This window comes from Apodemus sylvaticus, chromosome 23 (assembly GCF_947179515.1).
Source record: "Apodemus sylvaticus chromosome 23, mApoSyl1.1, whole genome shotgun sequence".
NCBI classification, from domain to species: Eukaryota; Metazoa; Chordata; class Mammalia; order Rodentia; family Muridae; genus Apodemus; species Apodemus sylvaticus.
This window is the reverse complement of record NC_067494.1, coordinates 35,790,334-35,805,899: the sequence shown is the minus strand read 5'-3', so window position 1 is coordinate 35,805,899 and position 15,566 is coordinate 35,790,334. Positions and strand designations below refer to the sequence as shown.

Genomic DNA, 15,566 nt, shown 5'->3' with positions numbered 1-15,566 from the left:
TCCATATTCTTTTTCTTGCAGCTCAAGTTTGTCTGGGTTTTTCTTCCATTGAATCGATTTCATCATTTACCTATGTACAATAATAGATTTGAGCATGACAATACTGTAAGAAAACTCAGAAGTCTCTAAGTATATCTGAGTTTTCAAAGGAAATCAAATAATAGGTGTTTTCATTTAACTATATTGTGGCAATTTATGGATATTATTGTAAAATGCAAATGCATTACACTGATTTTCTTAACATGTTTTGAATTAATAAAGAATTCTCCCATGTATCCTTAAACAAGTCATTGTTTGCTTATTGGTGTAATGCTATCTGAGTATAATGACTTGTGGGTTGAGTCTTCACATTGTTATGTAACTAATATTAGAGTACCTTTTTGTAAGAAATAAAATATATTCTTGAAATTACTGATGTCTTAAAAGTGCAGTGGAGGGATTTCTCACACTAAAATCAAAGTACCTCACCATTCATTTCTATGGCAGAAAAAATAACTTCAAAATGGAGTTTAGGGTCAGGAATAACTTTTCCTGGTAGAGATAGAAAACACAGAACAGGGCTGGAGAGATAGCTCAGAGATTAAGAGCACTGACTGCTCTTCTGGAGGTCCTGAGTTCAAATCCCAGCAACTACATGGTGGCTCACAACCATCTGTAATAAGATCTGACGCCCTCTTCTGGTGTGTCTGAAGTCAGCTACAGTGAACTTACATATAATAAATACATCTTTAAAAAAAAGAAAACATATGACAATTCTTTTTTATTGAATATAATCTTCATTAACATTTCAAATGCTAAAACCTTTCCTGGTTTCCCCCCTCCCTGAAAACCCCCAACCCCTCCTCCCACCCCCTCCTTGCCTCCAAGTATATGTCCCTCTACCCGACCCACTCCCCCATACCCCCCTCGATTTCCCTTTGTTGGGGCATCTATTGAGCCTTCACTATACGCAGGTCAAAATCAAAACAAAACAGGTCTCAACCTCCATTACAGTTAAACATTTACATAGTGTCACTTGGGTGCAAAACGGGAAGGGATATTTGAGGTGCTGGAATTGCCTGCTATTACTTGAAGAGCAGCTTCATTTCTTTATGCCAGTGCCCTTGTATGTGATGCTATGGATTGATTAGATATGATGCAAAATTCATTTCATAGAAAGATTCTTGTAATTAATAGTTTTGATTAGTGTTAACGGTAAGAGTACCCCATTCTTTACCACTTGCTTCTAAAAAGCGAACAGTTTGATCAGCAGTGAACCACCATGATCCAAAAAACAGCTAGTAATCCAGTAGAATTTGCAATTAGTCTAAGCTTCAATTCCTGCATCCCCAAGAGTGGCTTGTCTGAATTTATTCACGTCCTGTTACCCACTTCTCTGGTGGACAGTGGTTAAGTCTTTTGAAATTGCAAATGCATCAGTTAGCAGTCAGGCCACTAGAGGTAGGCCTTTGATTTTTCTCTTTTTACATTGCTGGTCTGCAGACTGAGTCTTGAGCAAACTAAGTGAGTTTAAATGCTTAAGTTTTTAAATGCTTCGTTGTGTTGGGCAAGAAAGTGAGAGCAATGGAGAATTGGTTTGAGTGGATCAGGATGGGAAGCAGGAAATGGAGAAAGCTGGTGAAGAGTGTGGTCGGTGACGATAGGAAAACAGATTTTGTAGCATCCCTGGGAGGTTTAGTAGGATATGCCTGCCCTTGAAAGGAACCTAACTATGTCAGATGATCACCTTATAACTAAGCCTTAGAGACTGGAGATAGATGACTTTTATGGCTGTGGCCTCTGTGCCTGCTGGTCGCAAGATCTTCAAGGGTCTTCAAGTCCCCACACAGCCTTGGGAAGCAAACTTTTACTTTCAGACTGCAGAGACCTGCAGTTCACTTACAGTCTGGCTTGCTGGGGAACAGACCTTGGGGAGCAGCCAAGCTCAGCCTGAGGGAGGAGTGGCGGCTAGCGAGTCGCTCTGGAGGCGGGGCCGAGGCGGCTGAGTTCAGCCTGTGGGCGGAGCTAAGAGGTGGAGCTTCACTCTTAGAGAGGAAGCCGAGGAAGTACTTCCTCGAGGAGCAGGGTTGAGGAGGCGGGGCTGAGGCTTTAAAGCTCCTCCCTGGAGGCGTGGCTGAGGAGGTGGAGCTGAGGCATTGGAGCGCTTCCCTAGAGGCCGGTCTGAGGAGGTGAAGTTCTGTCTCAAGGCGGGGCCGAGGCCTTGGAGGTACTCCTCACCTCAAGATCTGGCCTAGGCCGCGGACCTCGCTCACTGGAAGCGGGGCACCATGGTTAGTGGTTTCCAGTCCTCCGTGGAGGCGGGGCTGAGTCGGCAGAGCTCCGCCCCGAGGAGGCGGGTCTGAGGTTCCAGACCTCTCCCATTTGGAGGTGGGGCTGAGGATCCGGAGCCCCTCCCCGAGGTGGGCGGAGACTTCGGCGCTGGGGGTTGGAGGCGGGGCGCCGAACCTAGATCGCCCCTCCCGCTTACCTTTTGACTTTTGGGACCCTAGTGGCTTTCCCACGCTTTGCCGGAAGTTCTCGCAACATTTCCGGCAGCGCTTTTCTGGATCCGAGTCCTTGAGTGTTCTCCGTGTATTTTCGGCTACGGTGGGCTGCCCGGCCAGGATGAGGAGCGGGTTTTTGAGCGGTGCCTGGCGCCTGTGGGCCCGCCGCGCCATCAGCCGCACGCCGCCGCCTTCCGAGGAGCTCCTCGCCCGCGGCGGGCCCCTGCGTGCCTTCCTGGAGCGCCGCGTGGGCTCGGAAGCCGGCGGTCTGGACGCTGGGAGCCCCCAGCTGGCCGCGGCGGCCCGGCTGCTGAGCGAGAAGGAGCGGGAGCTGCGGGACACGGAGTCATTGCTGCACGGTAAGCCACCCGCTCTAATGGGATCGGAAGCCATCTGCTTTCCCGACCTTGTCACTAGGGTTCTGATAATCCTCCCTCGGCTCTCTAGAGCCGTCCCTGGACATAGTGCACTGCCAGCCAGTCCTCAGAAGTTACTAAGGTTCTCGGTGGCCTTCCCTCCCCTCCTGGCAGCTGACTTTGCTAGTCCCAGCAGAGGAACTGAAGCCCAGTGAGTTATAGCATTGGCCCGCTGCAGTGCGAGAGGAGCGATGCATTGTATAGTTAGAACTCGAGACCTGGAAATTCGAATTCTGGAAACGTTTCCCTCGAGAATGGGTCGGAAGCCGAAGACTACAGAGACACAGTAGAACACACTTGGGAACTCTAGGCTTGATTCAGAGACCCTGCCTCGATGAAGAAAGTGGGAAGAGAGATCGAGGTTGGTTACCGAGATCAATGCAACGTTCTTGCGTGCTCACACACATGCAAACATGAGTACTCTCATGGGCATGAAGATGGGAACAAATGAAGAGCAAGGACTTTTAATCTCAATATAAAAAAAAAAACAGTGCTGAAAAGCAAAACGTAGCATTAAATGGATCGCTAAAGGCAAGAAAGAGGTAGTTAGATGGTATCAGAAGGGACTCGAAGGCACAAGTGACCAACATGGATGAAGGTACCGCTTGAGATGTACTGTATGCTGAAAGTGTAAAATAGGTATGGGAAATGGCAACAGAAGAGAATCGTGTTAGTTTGGGTTTCTATTGCTGAGAACACCATGACCAGGGCAACTCTTAAAAAGGAAAACATTTAATTGGGGCTGACATACAGTCCATTAGAAAGAGACTGGGTGTCACACTGGGCATAGCTTGATCATATGAGACCTCAAAGCCCACCACCTCCGTTGTGACCCATTTCTTCTAAGGCCACACCTCCCAAAAGTGCCACTCACTATGGGCCAAGCATTCACACACACACACACACACACACACACACACACATGCAGGAGTATGTGGGAGTCATTCCTATTCAAACCACGGCAAACATGAAACCAGAAAGACAAAGGATTAGCACTGTTTCTATAGACTGAGGCGCAGTGCCTCACATTTTAGGCAAAGAAGTGGCATTATTTAGGGACAGCTCAATGTTGACATAGAAGAAAGCTCTTGCTCCTGCATGATCAGAGAGATCAGAGTAGGTACTAACAGATGGAACTATGTAGAGGCAGTAACAAGGTAGGAGTGCATAGTGCAGCTCATCTGGGACACGGGGAGAAAGAACTGGCAGACCTCGGGACTGGGGGTGAATTACCTAGATGAACCTGTAGAAACCAGTTGCAAGAAACAGGAGCATGCCAATACTTGGAAAGGCTAAGCTCACTTGTTTCAGTTTATACTGGAAAACATCTTTAAATTCGACAATTTTACCAGTGAGAATTTTAATTAAAAGTCCTATTATTGTCATCTGAAAATCTAAACATAAATTCTAGTTATCAGGTTAGTGTTTTATTTCCCCACAATTGGGGTGAATTGAGGTTGACAACAGCCATTACCTAAAGAATCAGGGAAAACAGAACCCTCTGGAGTGGGGCAGCCATTGAACCTAAGAGCTGTAAAATGTAGCTCTAAGGGAGGTCCTGTGTGTGCACACTGCCCCACCTCCCACTGATGTAAGGTCTTAATAGATAAGCACACACATTTATTAAGCTATGTGTGCATTGATGTTTCAGAGTGAAAACAGCGTGTAACCCCCCTCTTCCCTAGGCTGCAAATGTCCATAGAACAGAGAAACATGAGAAAATATATCTTTAAGTCAAAAGTGAAAACTCAAGATAATCATAAAACCAGAAATGAAAGGAATATTTATGTAAACATTGGGCAGACTCCAGTGAATGTTTTGGGTTGGATAGTTATCCTAAGGAAACATTCACTAAGACTAACTTTCAACTGTAGGTTTCAATTTTGCTTAACCGTTCAAACCTTCTGTGCCCCTGCCTGGGCATTCTAACTAGTTAAATGCATCCATTTGGTGATGTAAAACCTGACTTGGTAACCTGAGTCTGTTTACTTTGGCTGTCGAGACAGAAAAACTCTGAAGAGCACTCTTGCAGGGGACGCGGGTTTTGTGCCCAGCACTCAGCACCCAGCTCACAACTGTCTGTAAACTCTAGTCATAGGTGATCCAGCAGCCCATTCTGGCCTCTGAGAGCACAAATACGTGTGCTGCGCATAACGTACATATAGGCAAATACCCGTACATAGCAAATAAAATCAGTAAACATTTTTGAAGTCTAATTTTATACATGTGAGTATTTTGCCCGCATGTTGGCCTATGCATAACATGCATGCCTGGTGCTGACGCCCGAAAAGTAAGAGGGTGTCAGAACCCCTGGAACCGGAATTGATCATGAACATGAACATGATCATGAGCCAACATGTGAGTGCTGGCACCTGAGCCTAGGCTCTCTGCAAGCGAATCACATGCTCGTAATTACTGAGCCACTTCTTAATTTTTTTTTCTTTTAAAGTCTGTTATAACAGCTTTTCTGGAGGTGAAAATATAGAGAACTTTAGCCTTAATGTTTATATTGTAACTTTTTAAATTTAACTTTCAGTATTGGGAAAACATTTTTTATAACTACATACTTATAAAAACTCTTATATCAATCATTTTAATTAGTGGCAACTATGAAAAGAACAAGAGAAATACTTTCCTATTTTTGCTTTAGCTATGGTAACTATAAACACACACACTGAAAATCTGTTAGCAATTTAACAGCAATTAAGAAAAATGTAACTGCTGCTCTTTTTCCTAGATGAGAATGAAGATTTAAAGAAACTTGCAGCGAGTGAAATAGCTTTGTGTCAGAAAGAAATAACTGAGCTGAAACATCAGGTGTGTTCTGCGTGTGTGAAGAACAAAGCCTTTATGCCAATCCTCTTCCCAGTTCACTGCAGGCTTAGCAGGGCTCAGGACAGGAGCCTGTTGCTACTTACATAGAACGGTTTTGTTGCTGGGTTTTGTTTTTGTTTTGTTTTTATGTATTTGTCTGTAAGTGTGTCTGAACCACAAGCATGCCTGGTGCTTTTAGAGGCCAGAAGAAGGCGTCCCATCCCCTGGGAACGGATTCCAGGATGGAGTCAGTCGCCTGATGTGAGTGCTGAGTAATGATCCTAGGTCCTCTGGAAACTTGGTCATTGTTCTTAACCGCTCCGCCTCTAGACTTCAACTCAGAACTTTTTTTTTTTCAAGCTCTTGTCTATTTTTCTTGTGTTTGCTCCATGAAGGAATTACCAGCATCAAAGAGGATTTTAAAGCAGAAAAAGACATGCCACTTAATCATCCAAATTTCTCAGGCTACAAGAGTTGCATACTGTACAAGTCTCAGTGATAGATTCCTGCACCTGCTATTACTGCAAAGCTCTGCTTTTGCTTCCCCCCCCCCCCTTTTTTTACTGTGGATAGACAATGGTTGGGGAAGATTGTAGACTGGCTACAAAGTGAGCTTCCTGGATGAGAATGTAGCCTTCTCTTAGCACTGAGAGAGTGCCAGTCCTCAGCCTCCAGCATCAATAGGTTCCTCTTCCATCCAAGTGAACTGACCTAGCAAATGTAGGATGATCTCCTTCGTTCTCCTTACAAATGGGGCCTTGCATTTCAAGACATGTGGTGTAATGTCCTGCTCTCAGACATTTCATTCCTAACTACCTGATCAGAGAGCTCAGCCCTCAGCACCACAGAAGAACTGGTTTCGTGCTGTACACCCCTGTTCCCAGCACTGAGGGGGTGGAGACAGAAGCATGAAAACACAAAAGGAATTTCAAGAAGAAATACAAACAAACCTATCAAAAGTAAATGCATTTTTATAATACTGGAACATTGATACCTTACTGGAAGTTATGCACTCTACATTTTTAGTTAGCAAGATGGTCAAACTGTATCGAAGACTACTCTAAGTTGTTTGTTTAGAGACACTTAGGTTCCCTATCTAAGTTCACTGATCCGTAGCTTTGAGACGTTGTCTTGAGGAGTGGTTAACTACAGGAAGGTGTTGTCTTTTGTTTGCAGATCATCTCACTTTTGGTTCCTTCAGAAGAAACGGATGGGAGTGACCTGATTCTGGAGGTGACTGCGGGTGTGGGTGGTCAGGAAGCCATGCTTTTCACTTCTGAGATGTTTGACATGTACCAGCAGTATGCTGCCTTTAAAAGATGGCATTTTGAAACACTGGAATATTTCCCAAGTGAACTAGGTCAGTGTCTTCATTAGGTTTCTATTGCTGTGATAAAACACCATGACCAAAAGCAACTCTGGGGAAGACAGGATTTATTTCATCTTTCAGTTTGCAGTACCTTGAAGAGAAGTCAGGGCAGGAACTCCAGGCTGGGACCTGGAGGCAGGAGCTGAAACACAGCCCAAGGAGGGAAGCTGCTCACTGCCTTCCTCCTGGCGGCCTTAGCCTGCCTTCCTATGCACCCTAAGACCATTTACCCAGGGGTAGCAACGCCCCCTACCTCAGTCCAGTGGACTCCCACATCGGTCAACAATCAAGAAATGTCTCCCAGACTTGGTACAGATTAGCATTGTGTTGTCATTTCTCAGTTGAAGTTGCTCCTTAGAATATTCTAACCAGCACAGCCAGTAAGTGAATTGATTAGTTTTCATAAAGCATAGCATTACCCACAGTATGTCTCGGGGAAAGAGTTGGCAAGATGATGACCAGAACGTATTTGTAAGGACTAAGTGGTGATATGCTCATTAATAACCTAATGATTTAAGTAAAACCATCATTTGAAGTTTCCCGTAAGGTATGGTGCAAAGCTGTTCTATGATAAGCACTTCTAGCTTTGAGAAGTAGTTTTAGGGTACTCCGGCTTCACATTTTAATGCTAGCCCCCCAGAAGCTACAGCAGGAGAATTGGACTAAGTTCACGACTAGGCTGAGCTTCAGGAGAACCTGTCTCAAAAAGAAACCAAAAACACGGTCTTTTAACTGCTGCTCCTACGAATTCATTAGCCTAGTAATTTAATAAGTGAAACTAAATAATTATATAGTAAGGTGCTGGAGAGCTGGCGCAATAGTTAAGAGCACTTGCCACTTTGCAGAGGACTTGAGATCAGTTCCCAGCACCCAGATGGTGGCTCTCAACTACCCATAAATCCATTTCCAATGGATCTGATGATGTCCATATGCACCTGTTACACATGTGTTGCACATAACATACACATATGTACACTGTGAAAACACTCAGACCTAAAATTAAATACATAAATTTAAAAAAAAAAGGTTATGTAATAAAAAAGCAGATACCAGTCGGGCAGTGGTGGCGCACGCCTATAATCCCAGAACTTGGGAGGCAGAGGCAGGTGGATTTCTGAGTTTAAGGCCAGCCTGGTCCACAGAGTGAGTTCCAGGACAGCTAGAAACCCTGTCTCAGAAGGGGAAAAAAACAGCAGATACCAAACTTTTGAGTTTTTTAATGTGCAGGCACTGTTTACTAACAGTTACATTGTAGCTTTTTTAACTTCATAAGAATATATGTGATGGTCAATTGTTTCTGCGTGGCAGGAATGATAAAAATCATTCAGTTCTGTGTTTAAGGTGGCCTTAGACACGCATCAGCCAGCATTGGTGGTCCGGAAGCCTACAGACACATGAAATTTGAAGGAGGAGTGCACAGAGTCCAACGAGTGCCCAAGACAGAGAAGCAGAGCCGTATCCACACCAGCACCATGACAGTGGCCATCCTGCCCCAGCCTACTGAGGTAAAGCTCAGTCCTGGAGCTGGCCTGGGCCCTTCCCAGCGCTGGGTAACCTATGCTCTTCCTTCCAGACTTTGACTTACTCTTGAAAATTTAATTCATGAAATGTAATTCTACAACAGATGGTAAGAACGTAAATGTTTTTAGGGGGCTCAGCCATTAAGAGCACTGACTGCTCTTCCAGAGGTCCTGAGTTCAAATCCCAGCAACCACATGGTGACTCACAACCATTCTGTAATGGAGATGTGATGCCCTCTTCTGGTGTGTCTGAAGACAGCGACTGTGTACTCACATATATTTATTAAATAAACAAACAAACAAATAAATAATCTCATCAGGGCTGCTCACTCAGCACAGATGCCATGTTACAGCCCAGAGGTGTTCGAAAGGCCCTGAGTGTGGACCTTGCCTCACAGAGCAAGACCCCAGTGTGGTGGAAAACAACCTGTTTTGTTAATTTCTCTTCTGCTAAAAGTGACAAATTAAAAGGTAAAATATGAGAGTTTTGAGGGTTTCTGCTTACTGATTTTAAGAGAAAGTACTATTTAGGTGTATGGTGAGGTCGATGGGTTTAATTTCTGTGGGAAGCCCAAGTGAGAACAGAAGAGCTAAGAGAAGTGCAGGAGAGTCGATGTCAGGGGCCTTGCTAGCTCCTGGGACATGGAGCGCGCTCTGGGTTCTATCTCGCTGTCTTAGCGACTCTGGGAGGGGTTGTCTTACAGCAGGGTGATTGACACGCCATGGAGAGAGCAGCCTCTAGTTGCTCATGGAACGGACATTTTTAAACATGGTGCTTCTCATGGTTTCTCCTGGGACGGTGTGTCGCCCTGTTGGACTCCAGTGTTAATGGAATGCATAACCTGACTTCATGATCTTTGCCTTCAGATTATAGTTAAAATATTTTAAAAACAATATCCCCTCTGTCCCCCCAAAACAGTTTCTTGTACTCAGACTGCTATTTTTTTTGGTTTCCTCTCCTAAAATCTTGGTTTCTATTTAAAAAAAAAAAAATCACATTTATGTGTGTGCATCTGCGCATGTGGCCCGTAAAGGCCAGAAGAGGGCCAGGATGCCCTGGATGCCCTGGGGCTGAAGTCAAAGGCCGCTGGGATCACCTGGCGCGCTGACCACACTCAGATCCTCTGGAAGGGCCGCACATGCTCACCACTGAGGCGTCTGTCCAGCCCCGAATTCCCTGCCTTAACCGTCCCCGATTCTGTTGTTTGTGAAGCAGAAAGCTCAACCTTTGAGGATTAGGGAATGTGGCTGCAGTTCTCCATTCATTTAAAAGAAAAAGCAAACCATTTCAAATAATATTCTACTTCTGGTCTATTTGTAAACTTTTTAAATTTCATGTCAATTCTATGTGTGGCATGCATTTACAATGTTTAGGTCTCACCCTGAAGAGAATTGGTATGTGTAAACTTGTTCCTTAAAATTTCAACTTTTTTGTGTGCATAGATTAAACTGGTGATTAATCCAAAAGACTTGAGAATTGATACTAAAAGAGCGAGTGGAGCTGGGGGACAACACGTGAATACCACAGACAGTGCTGTCCGCATAGTCCATCTTCCTACAGGTATGCGCTCAGTTTTTTCAACATGGAACTTGGAGTCAAGATTAATTTCTGGGGGATTGACTAATTTTCCATTGAAACAGAGCTCCAGACACCAAACTATACCATGAAGGGCTCTGCGCTAACCTCTCGGTTCTGTAGCTGATGCCGTGTAGGATAATCACAAAGCCGGGAGGAAGGAGGGATAGGTACAGGTAGGCACAGTGTTAGTCACTGTCAAGAGAAGAGAGTCTTGCCAATTGAGTTAAGGAATATATATTTACTAGATTTTGCTATTTCCAAACATCCTCAGTGACACAATTATCTGAATTATTTATCAGAAAATGTTTTAAATTACCAGTTATTAGCTGTAGGGCTAAGATAGTAACAAGGACCCTGAAGGCGAAAAAAACATTGGACTTCCTACACAGAAGCATGAGACGTGGACAGGTTTTGGTACAATTTCAGGAGCATCTTTCCATTGAGACTGTAAAGTCCAACGGAATTTGGATCTGGATAATTGGGCAAAGTGACTGCACATTACTAAGTAGACCGGTGTTTTTAAGTATTACTAGAGCACTGGAGTGTCTTATGAGTGACAAGGAACACCTAGTTAATACAGCTCAGGCTCCTTCACTACCATGTACATGGATCTTAAATTTCCATAGTTCCTGTTAACTAGGAGTAAAAGACTGGCGGGCAGGTAGAACTTTGTCCTTTAAATTCAGAAAACTGTTAAATATTGCAATGATGAGTAGGGTGTATAAGTGAAAACAGGTTAAAAAGGAAATGCTCAACTCTATTCTGTTTACTCTAATAATAGGATTTGTAGCTTCTATATATGTTCATTTCTATAAGTCTATTAAAAATTATGATAGCTGAGGCTATGAAAAAAGTCTGTATTAAAAATATTTAAAGTCTGCCAAGTATGCTGGTGCTCCCCTTTAATCCCAGCATTTGAGAGGCAGAGGCAGGTGGATCTCTGAGTTCAAGGCCAGCCTGGTCTACAAAGCAAGTTCCCAGGATAGCCAGGGCTGTTACACAAACAAACCCTGTCTCAAAAAAATAAAAAAAAAAAAAACAGACATACAACAAAATTAAAGTCTTCTGTTTGATTCTTGTTTTTATTTCCTCATAAAAGAAAAAGGATGAAAAAGAAAAGGAATAGTCCTTGATAATAAAGATTTTTGTATTAAAACTCCTTAATTTTTATAACATTATTCAGGTATTGTTTCTGAATGCCAGCAAGAGAGATCCCAGCTGAAGAACAGGGAGCTGGCTATGAAGAAGTTACGTGCAAGGTTATACAGCATGCATCTAGAGGAGGAGGCGACTAAAAGGTGCCACGCTCGGAAGATCCAGGTAAAAGTGAATTTAGGAAACAAAATATTTATAGGTAGTGTAGTTTTTGTTATTACTGTTTTTGTATTTATTATAAGGCAGTACCTGTGTACACTTTTATCTGTTTTATAGTCAAAGGCATTTTTCTCAGATTTGTGAAAGTGTACCAAATCCCTACTCAGGTTTTAATCCTTTGCGCTTACGGAAGCACGAGTGCCAGAAGCTTATCCCTGCTGTTCTGTATCTGATTTTATGTCATACACAGTCCTTCCATGACTTCTTTAGTATGTATACCCATCACCTTATCTCCACAACAGCATGACATGAATTCCAACAGGTAACCTACATAAAGCATATGTAAATATGCTGCTTCTACTGCATATGCTGCTTCTACAAATATCAGCCATTTGCCAGACTCTGTCATTATGTACTCAATATTTCGCTGACTGGAAATTAAAGTTTTACCTTAAGTCACAGAGCGTTGAAGGGGCAGAGGCAGGACTCAGACACTTGGCTGTAAAGTCTGTCTTCTCTGTAGCATACCCCCATGTTATTTGGGGACTCAGGGTTGATACCTGGCTCTTGCATTGCTGTAGGTTTAAGTTGTCCTGGATGTACATGCATCTCTTAACCCTTCCTTATTTATTTATTTATTTATTTATTTATTTATTTATTTATTTTTAGGTTGGAACTAAAGGAAGATCAGAGAAAATAAGAACATACAACTTTCCACAGAACAGAGTCACAGATCATAGAATAAACAAATCATTACATGACCTTGAGAGTTTCATGCAAGGAGACTGTCTTCTGGATGACCTGATACAGTCACTGAAGGACTATTCGGATTATGAATCTCTAGTAGAAATGATTTCCAAAAAAGACTAAGTTTCTTTGTAAAGATGTATTTTTATATAGACCAGGAAAATTCTAGTATAAATCCATTGTGTGCAAATCCTTAACCGGTATTCTTTTAAGGAATGTAAGTTAACAGTTTCTTGGACAATTCTCTATAAAAAAAAAAATTAAACACAAAGGAAGACAGTTGTTTTTATATAAAATATTTCATCAGAAATTTCAAATATAAAGCAGATATGTTCATGTTAATACGACGTAAGGAAACAGAAGCTGACAGAGGAACTAACAAGAAGCAGTGCAGTCAAGCACATCAGGACTGATAGGACCGAGAGTGGCCTACACAGAGTTCCTAATGGAAGGAAGCGCTTATGAGGTAGTGCAGTCAGGCATGTTGGAAGGCCAGCCCTCTCAATGATGGAATGTTCCTGGGTCACCTGCAGCTGTGAGCTTGGGCCTTGCAAAGAAAACATCAAGCCCATGGGAGCTGATAAGCCAAGAGCTTCCTGTCAAGGTGTGAGCTTTACTGAATAGTAAGCCTTGGTGGGCTTCTATCTCAGTTCCTCAGAGAAACAAAACCAATAGGATGTGTCTACACAAATTCCCTATAAGGATGGTCCCACATAGTGAACCGTGTGTCCAAGATCTACAGTGTGAAGCAGCTGGGAGGAGACCCAGGAGAGCTGATAGTTAACTTTACTTGGTAGTTTGCTAGGGAAATCTCTCTTGGTTGAAGGAGGCTGGATTTTCTCTACTCAGGCCTTTAGCCCTCTTGGATAATTGCTAGCAAAAATATATCAGCATGACTGATGTTTCACTGATTTAAATGTCAGTGAAATCTCCAAACCTTGAGGAGACCCAAAATAATGCTACCAAGTATTAGGGTTCTCTAGAGACACAGTGACACAGAACTTACGGAATGAATATCTCTTTCCTCACTGCCCCTCTACACACACACACACACTCACACACACACACTCACACACACACACACACACACACACACACACACACACACACACACGTACATTGGAATGATTTAGCAGTCTATAGTACAACTAATACAACAATGGTTATGTGAATGGGAAGTCCAAGAATCTTGCAGCTGCTCAGTCCCACAAGGCTTGGTGCCCCAGCTGGTCTTCGGTACCTGTGGGAATCTGAAGAAGTAGGCTTGAATGACAGTGAAGGAATGGCTGCAATAGCAAGGCCAGGGCAAGCAGGCGAAGAACAAAACCTTTCGTCCATGGTCCTTATATAGGCTTCTAGCAGAAGGTGTGGCCCCAGATTAGAGGTGTCTTCCCAACTCCAGATCTGGATCAAAGGCATGTTGTCTTCTTGCCTCAGGAACCCCATGACAGGTGTGACCTTCATTTCTGGATAGTAGTTCCACATACAGTCAAGTTGACAACTAGCCATCACAGTCACAATAAAGGCCAGCCAAGTCTACAAATGTAACCACTGGGGTGTCCAAGAGTACTCCTTAAGGCTGTACCATGGAAGAGGAGGAATGAGACGTCCTGTCTTGCTTACCGTGTTTCTCTACCACCTACTACTTCCAAGCTTCGAGTGCTACCAGCAAAGAAATGTATGGACTTCAGTAGTTTGAATGTGCCCCCTCTAAGATCCAGGTGATGCTAATGTGATCATATTAAGTACGGCGTCACAACTAAGGTTTTAAGAGTCCCTTCTGAATGGGGCTAATGTCTGTAAACTATCAAACACCCAGAAGCACTGCCCAGCTCTAATCATGTTTTCATACCTTCAATGCCTGAAATAAATTACAAACATGACATTTTATTCTCATACGTATCAGCTGGCCCTTAGACACAATTCCACTTCAGCATGTATCATTACATGACAATCTTTTTGGTAAATCCCCCAATACTTCACTCAATATCTGATGGTCCAGATTTCTTTCCTTTTCCCCTAGATGTGTTAGAGTTGACTTCTTCAATGTAAGATCCAATTATGTGCCTATTTGTAGGCTTACCCTTACCTGACTCCTAACACCCTTTGTCAAGGCACGGCACTGGATTTTCATCTGTGAAGATCAAACTAGATATTCTGGTAGTAGGTGAGTTGTTCAGACATTCTGGGACATTAACACTTGAAACTTGGTCAGTACCTACATCGTTTCTCGTGACTTAGCACCGTTGTCACAAAAATTTGTATTGGAAGAGGGAGGGTTTGACTGGTCCATGCTGATACATATATATATCCTTCAAATCCTGGCTTGTAATTTGCAGTGTACTTTATATTGAGTATTTATTTAGAGCCTCAGTATTTGAAAGGAAGTAGCACAAAACCATTAATGATAGGCAAGGATTTTAAGCTGCCTACAGTGTCTAACACATAAACCCCGTTGTATGAACAGTATCCCTTCTAATCTCATGAAAGGTACTTTACCTTTAATATGTGTGTATTAATCTGCTTTTATATGCATAGGTGTTTTTCATGCATGCGTGTTTGTACACAATGTGCCTACAGTGCCCGTGGAGGCCAGATTAGGGTGTGTGATCCCCTGCGACTGTAGTTACAGACAGTTGTGAGTTGCCCGGAGAGTACTGGGAATTGAAATCAGGCTCTCTGCTTTTACAAAGCAGCCATTGGTCTTCACTGAGCCATTTCTCCAGCCCCTTATTTTGCAGTTGTTGGGTTTTTGGTTTTTTGGGGGTTTCCCCACATCCCCACCCCTAGACTGTTTTTTCTGTAGTAGTCCTGGAACTCACTCTGTAGACCAAGCTGGCCTCTGCATCCTGGGTGTTAGGATTAAAGGACCCTTATTATTTTACATTTTTAAGAATTTGTTGAATAGCTTTCAATAACCCATACAACTCAAGATTGGCCATTTAACTATATTCAGAACCTCACATATTAGTTCTGCTTTAGCCTTAACATTACAATTCTGTATTAAGTAATTACAATATGCTAATCACTTCTTAATCTGAAAAACAGTTAAAGTTAAGACGGAAGAATATTAAACGTTAGATTTTGCCTGACAGAGGTGGCACATGCCTTTAATCCCAGCACTTGAGAGGCAGAGGCAGGTGGATTTCTGAGTTCAAGGCCAGCCTAATCTACAGAGTGAGTTCCAGGCCAGCCAGGGCTACACAGAGAAACCCTGTCTCCAAAAACAAACAAACAAAAAACATTAGATTTCACTGGGCAGTGGAGGCACACTCCTTGGAGGTAGAGGCACGCAGATCTCTGAGATTGAGGCCAGCCTGGTCT

The 15,566-nt window shown here is 43.2% G+C and overlaps 1 protein-coding gene across 4 annotated transcripts; it reads left to right on the top strand.

Moving 5' to 3' along the window:
• The first annotated feature begins 2,149 nt into the window (after nt 1-2,149).
• On the top strand, nt 2,150-15,020 carry Mtrf1l (mitochondrial translation release factor 1 like). Of its 4 annotated transcripts, XM_052169629.1 has the most exons (7): nt 2,371-2,842; nt 5,637-5,716; nt 6,890-7,073; nt 8,424-8,587; nt 10,046-10,163; nt 11,365-11,501; nt 12,165-15,012. In XM_052169629.1, the coding sequence occupies exons 1-7, from the start codon at nt 2,605-2,607 to the stop codon at nt 12,363-12,365; spliced, it is 1,122 nt and encodes a 373-aa protein (XP_052025589.1). In that variant the 5' UTR covers nt 2,371-2,604; the 3' UTR covers nt 12,366-15,012. The 4 variants fall into 4 exon arrangements, with proteins under 4 accessions (XP_052025592.1, XP_052025591.1, XP_052025589.1 ...); XM_052169630.1 differs by lacking the exon at nt 5,637-5,716 and having other exon boundaries at nt 2,755-2,842; nt 12,165-15,020; XM_052169632.1 differs by lacking the exons at nt 10,046-10,163; nt 11,365-11,501; nt 12,165-15,012 and having other exon boundaries at nt 2,150-2,842; nt 6,890-6,946; nt 8,411-8,502.
• Nucleotides 15,021-15,566: the final 546 nt, after the last annotated feature.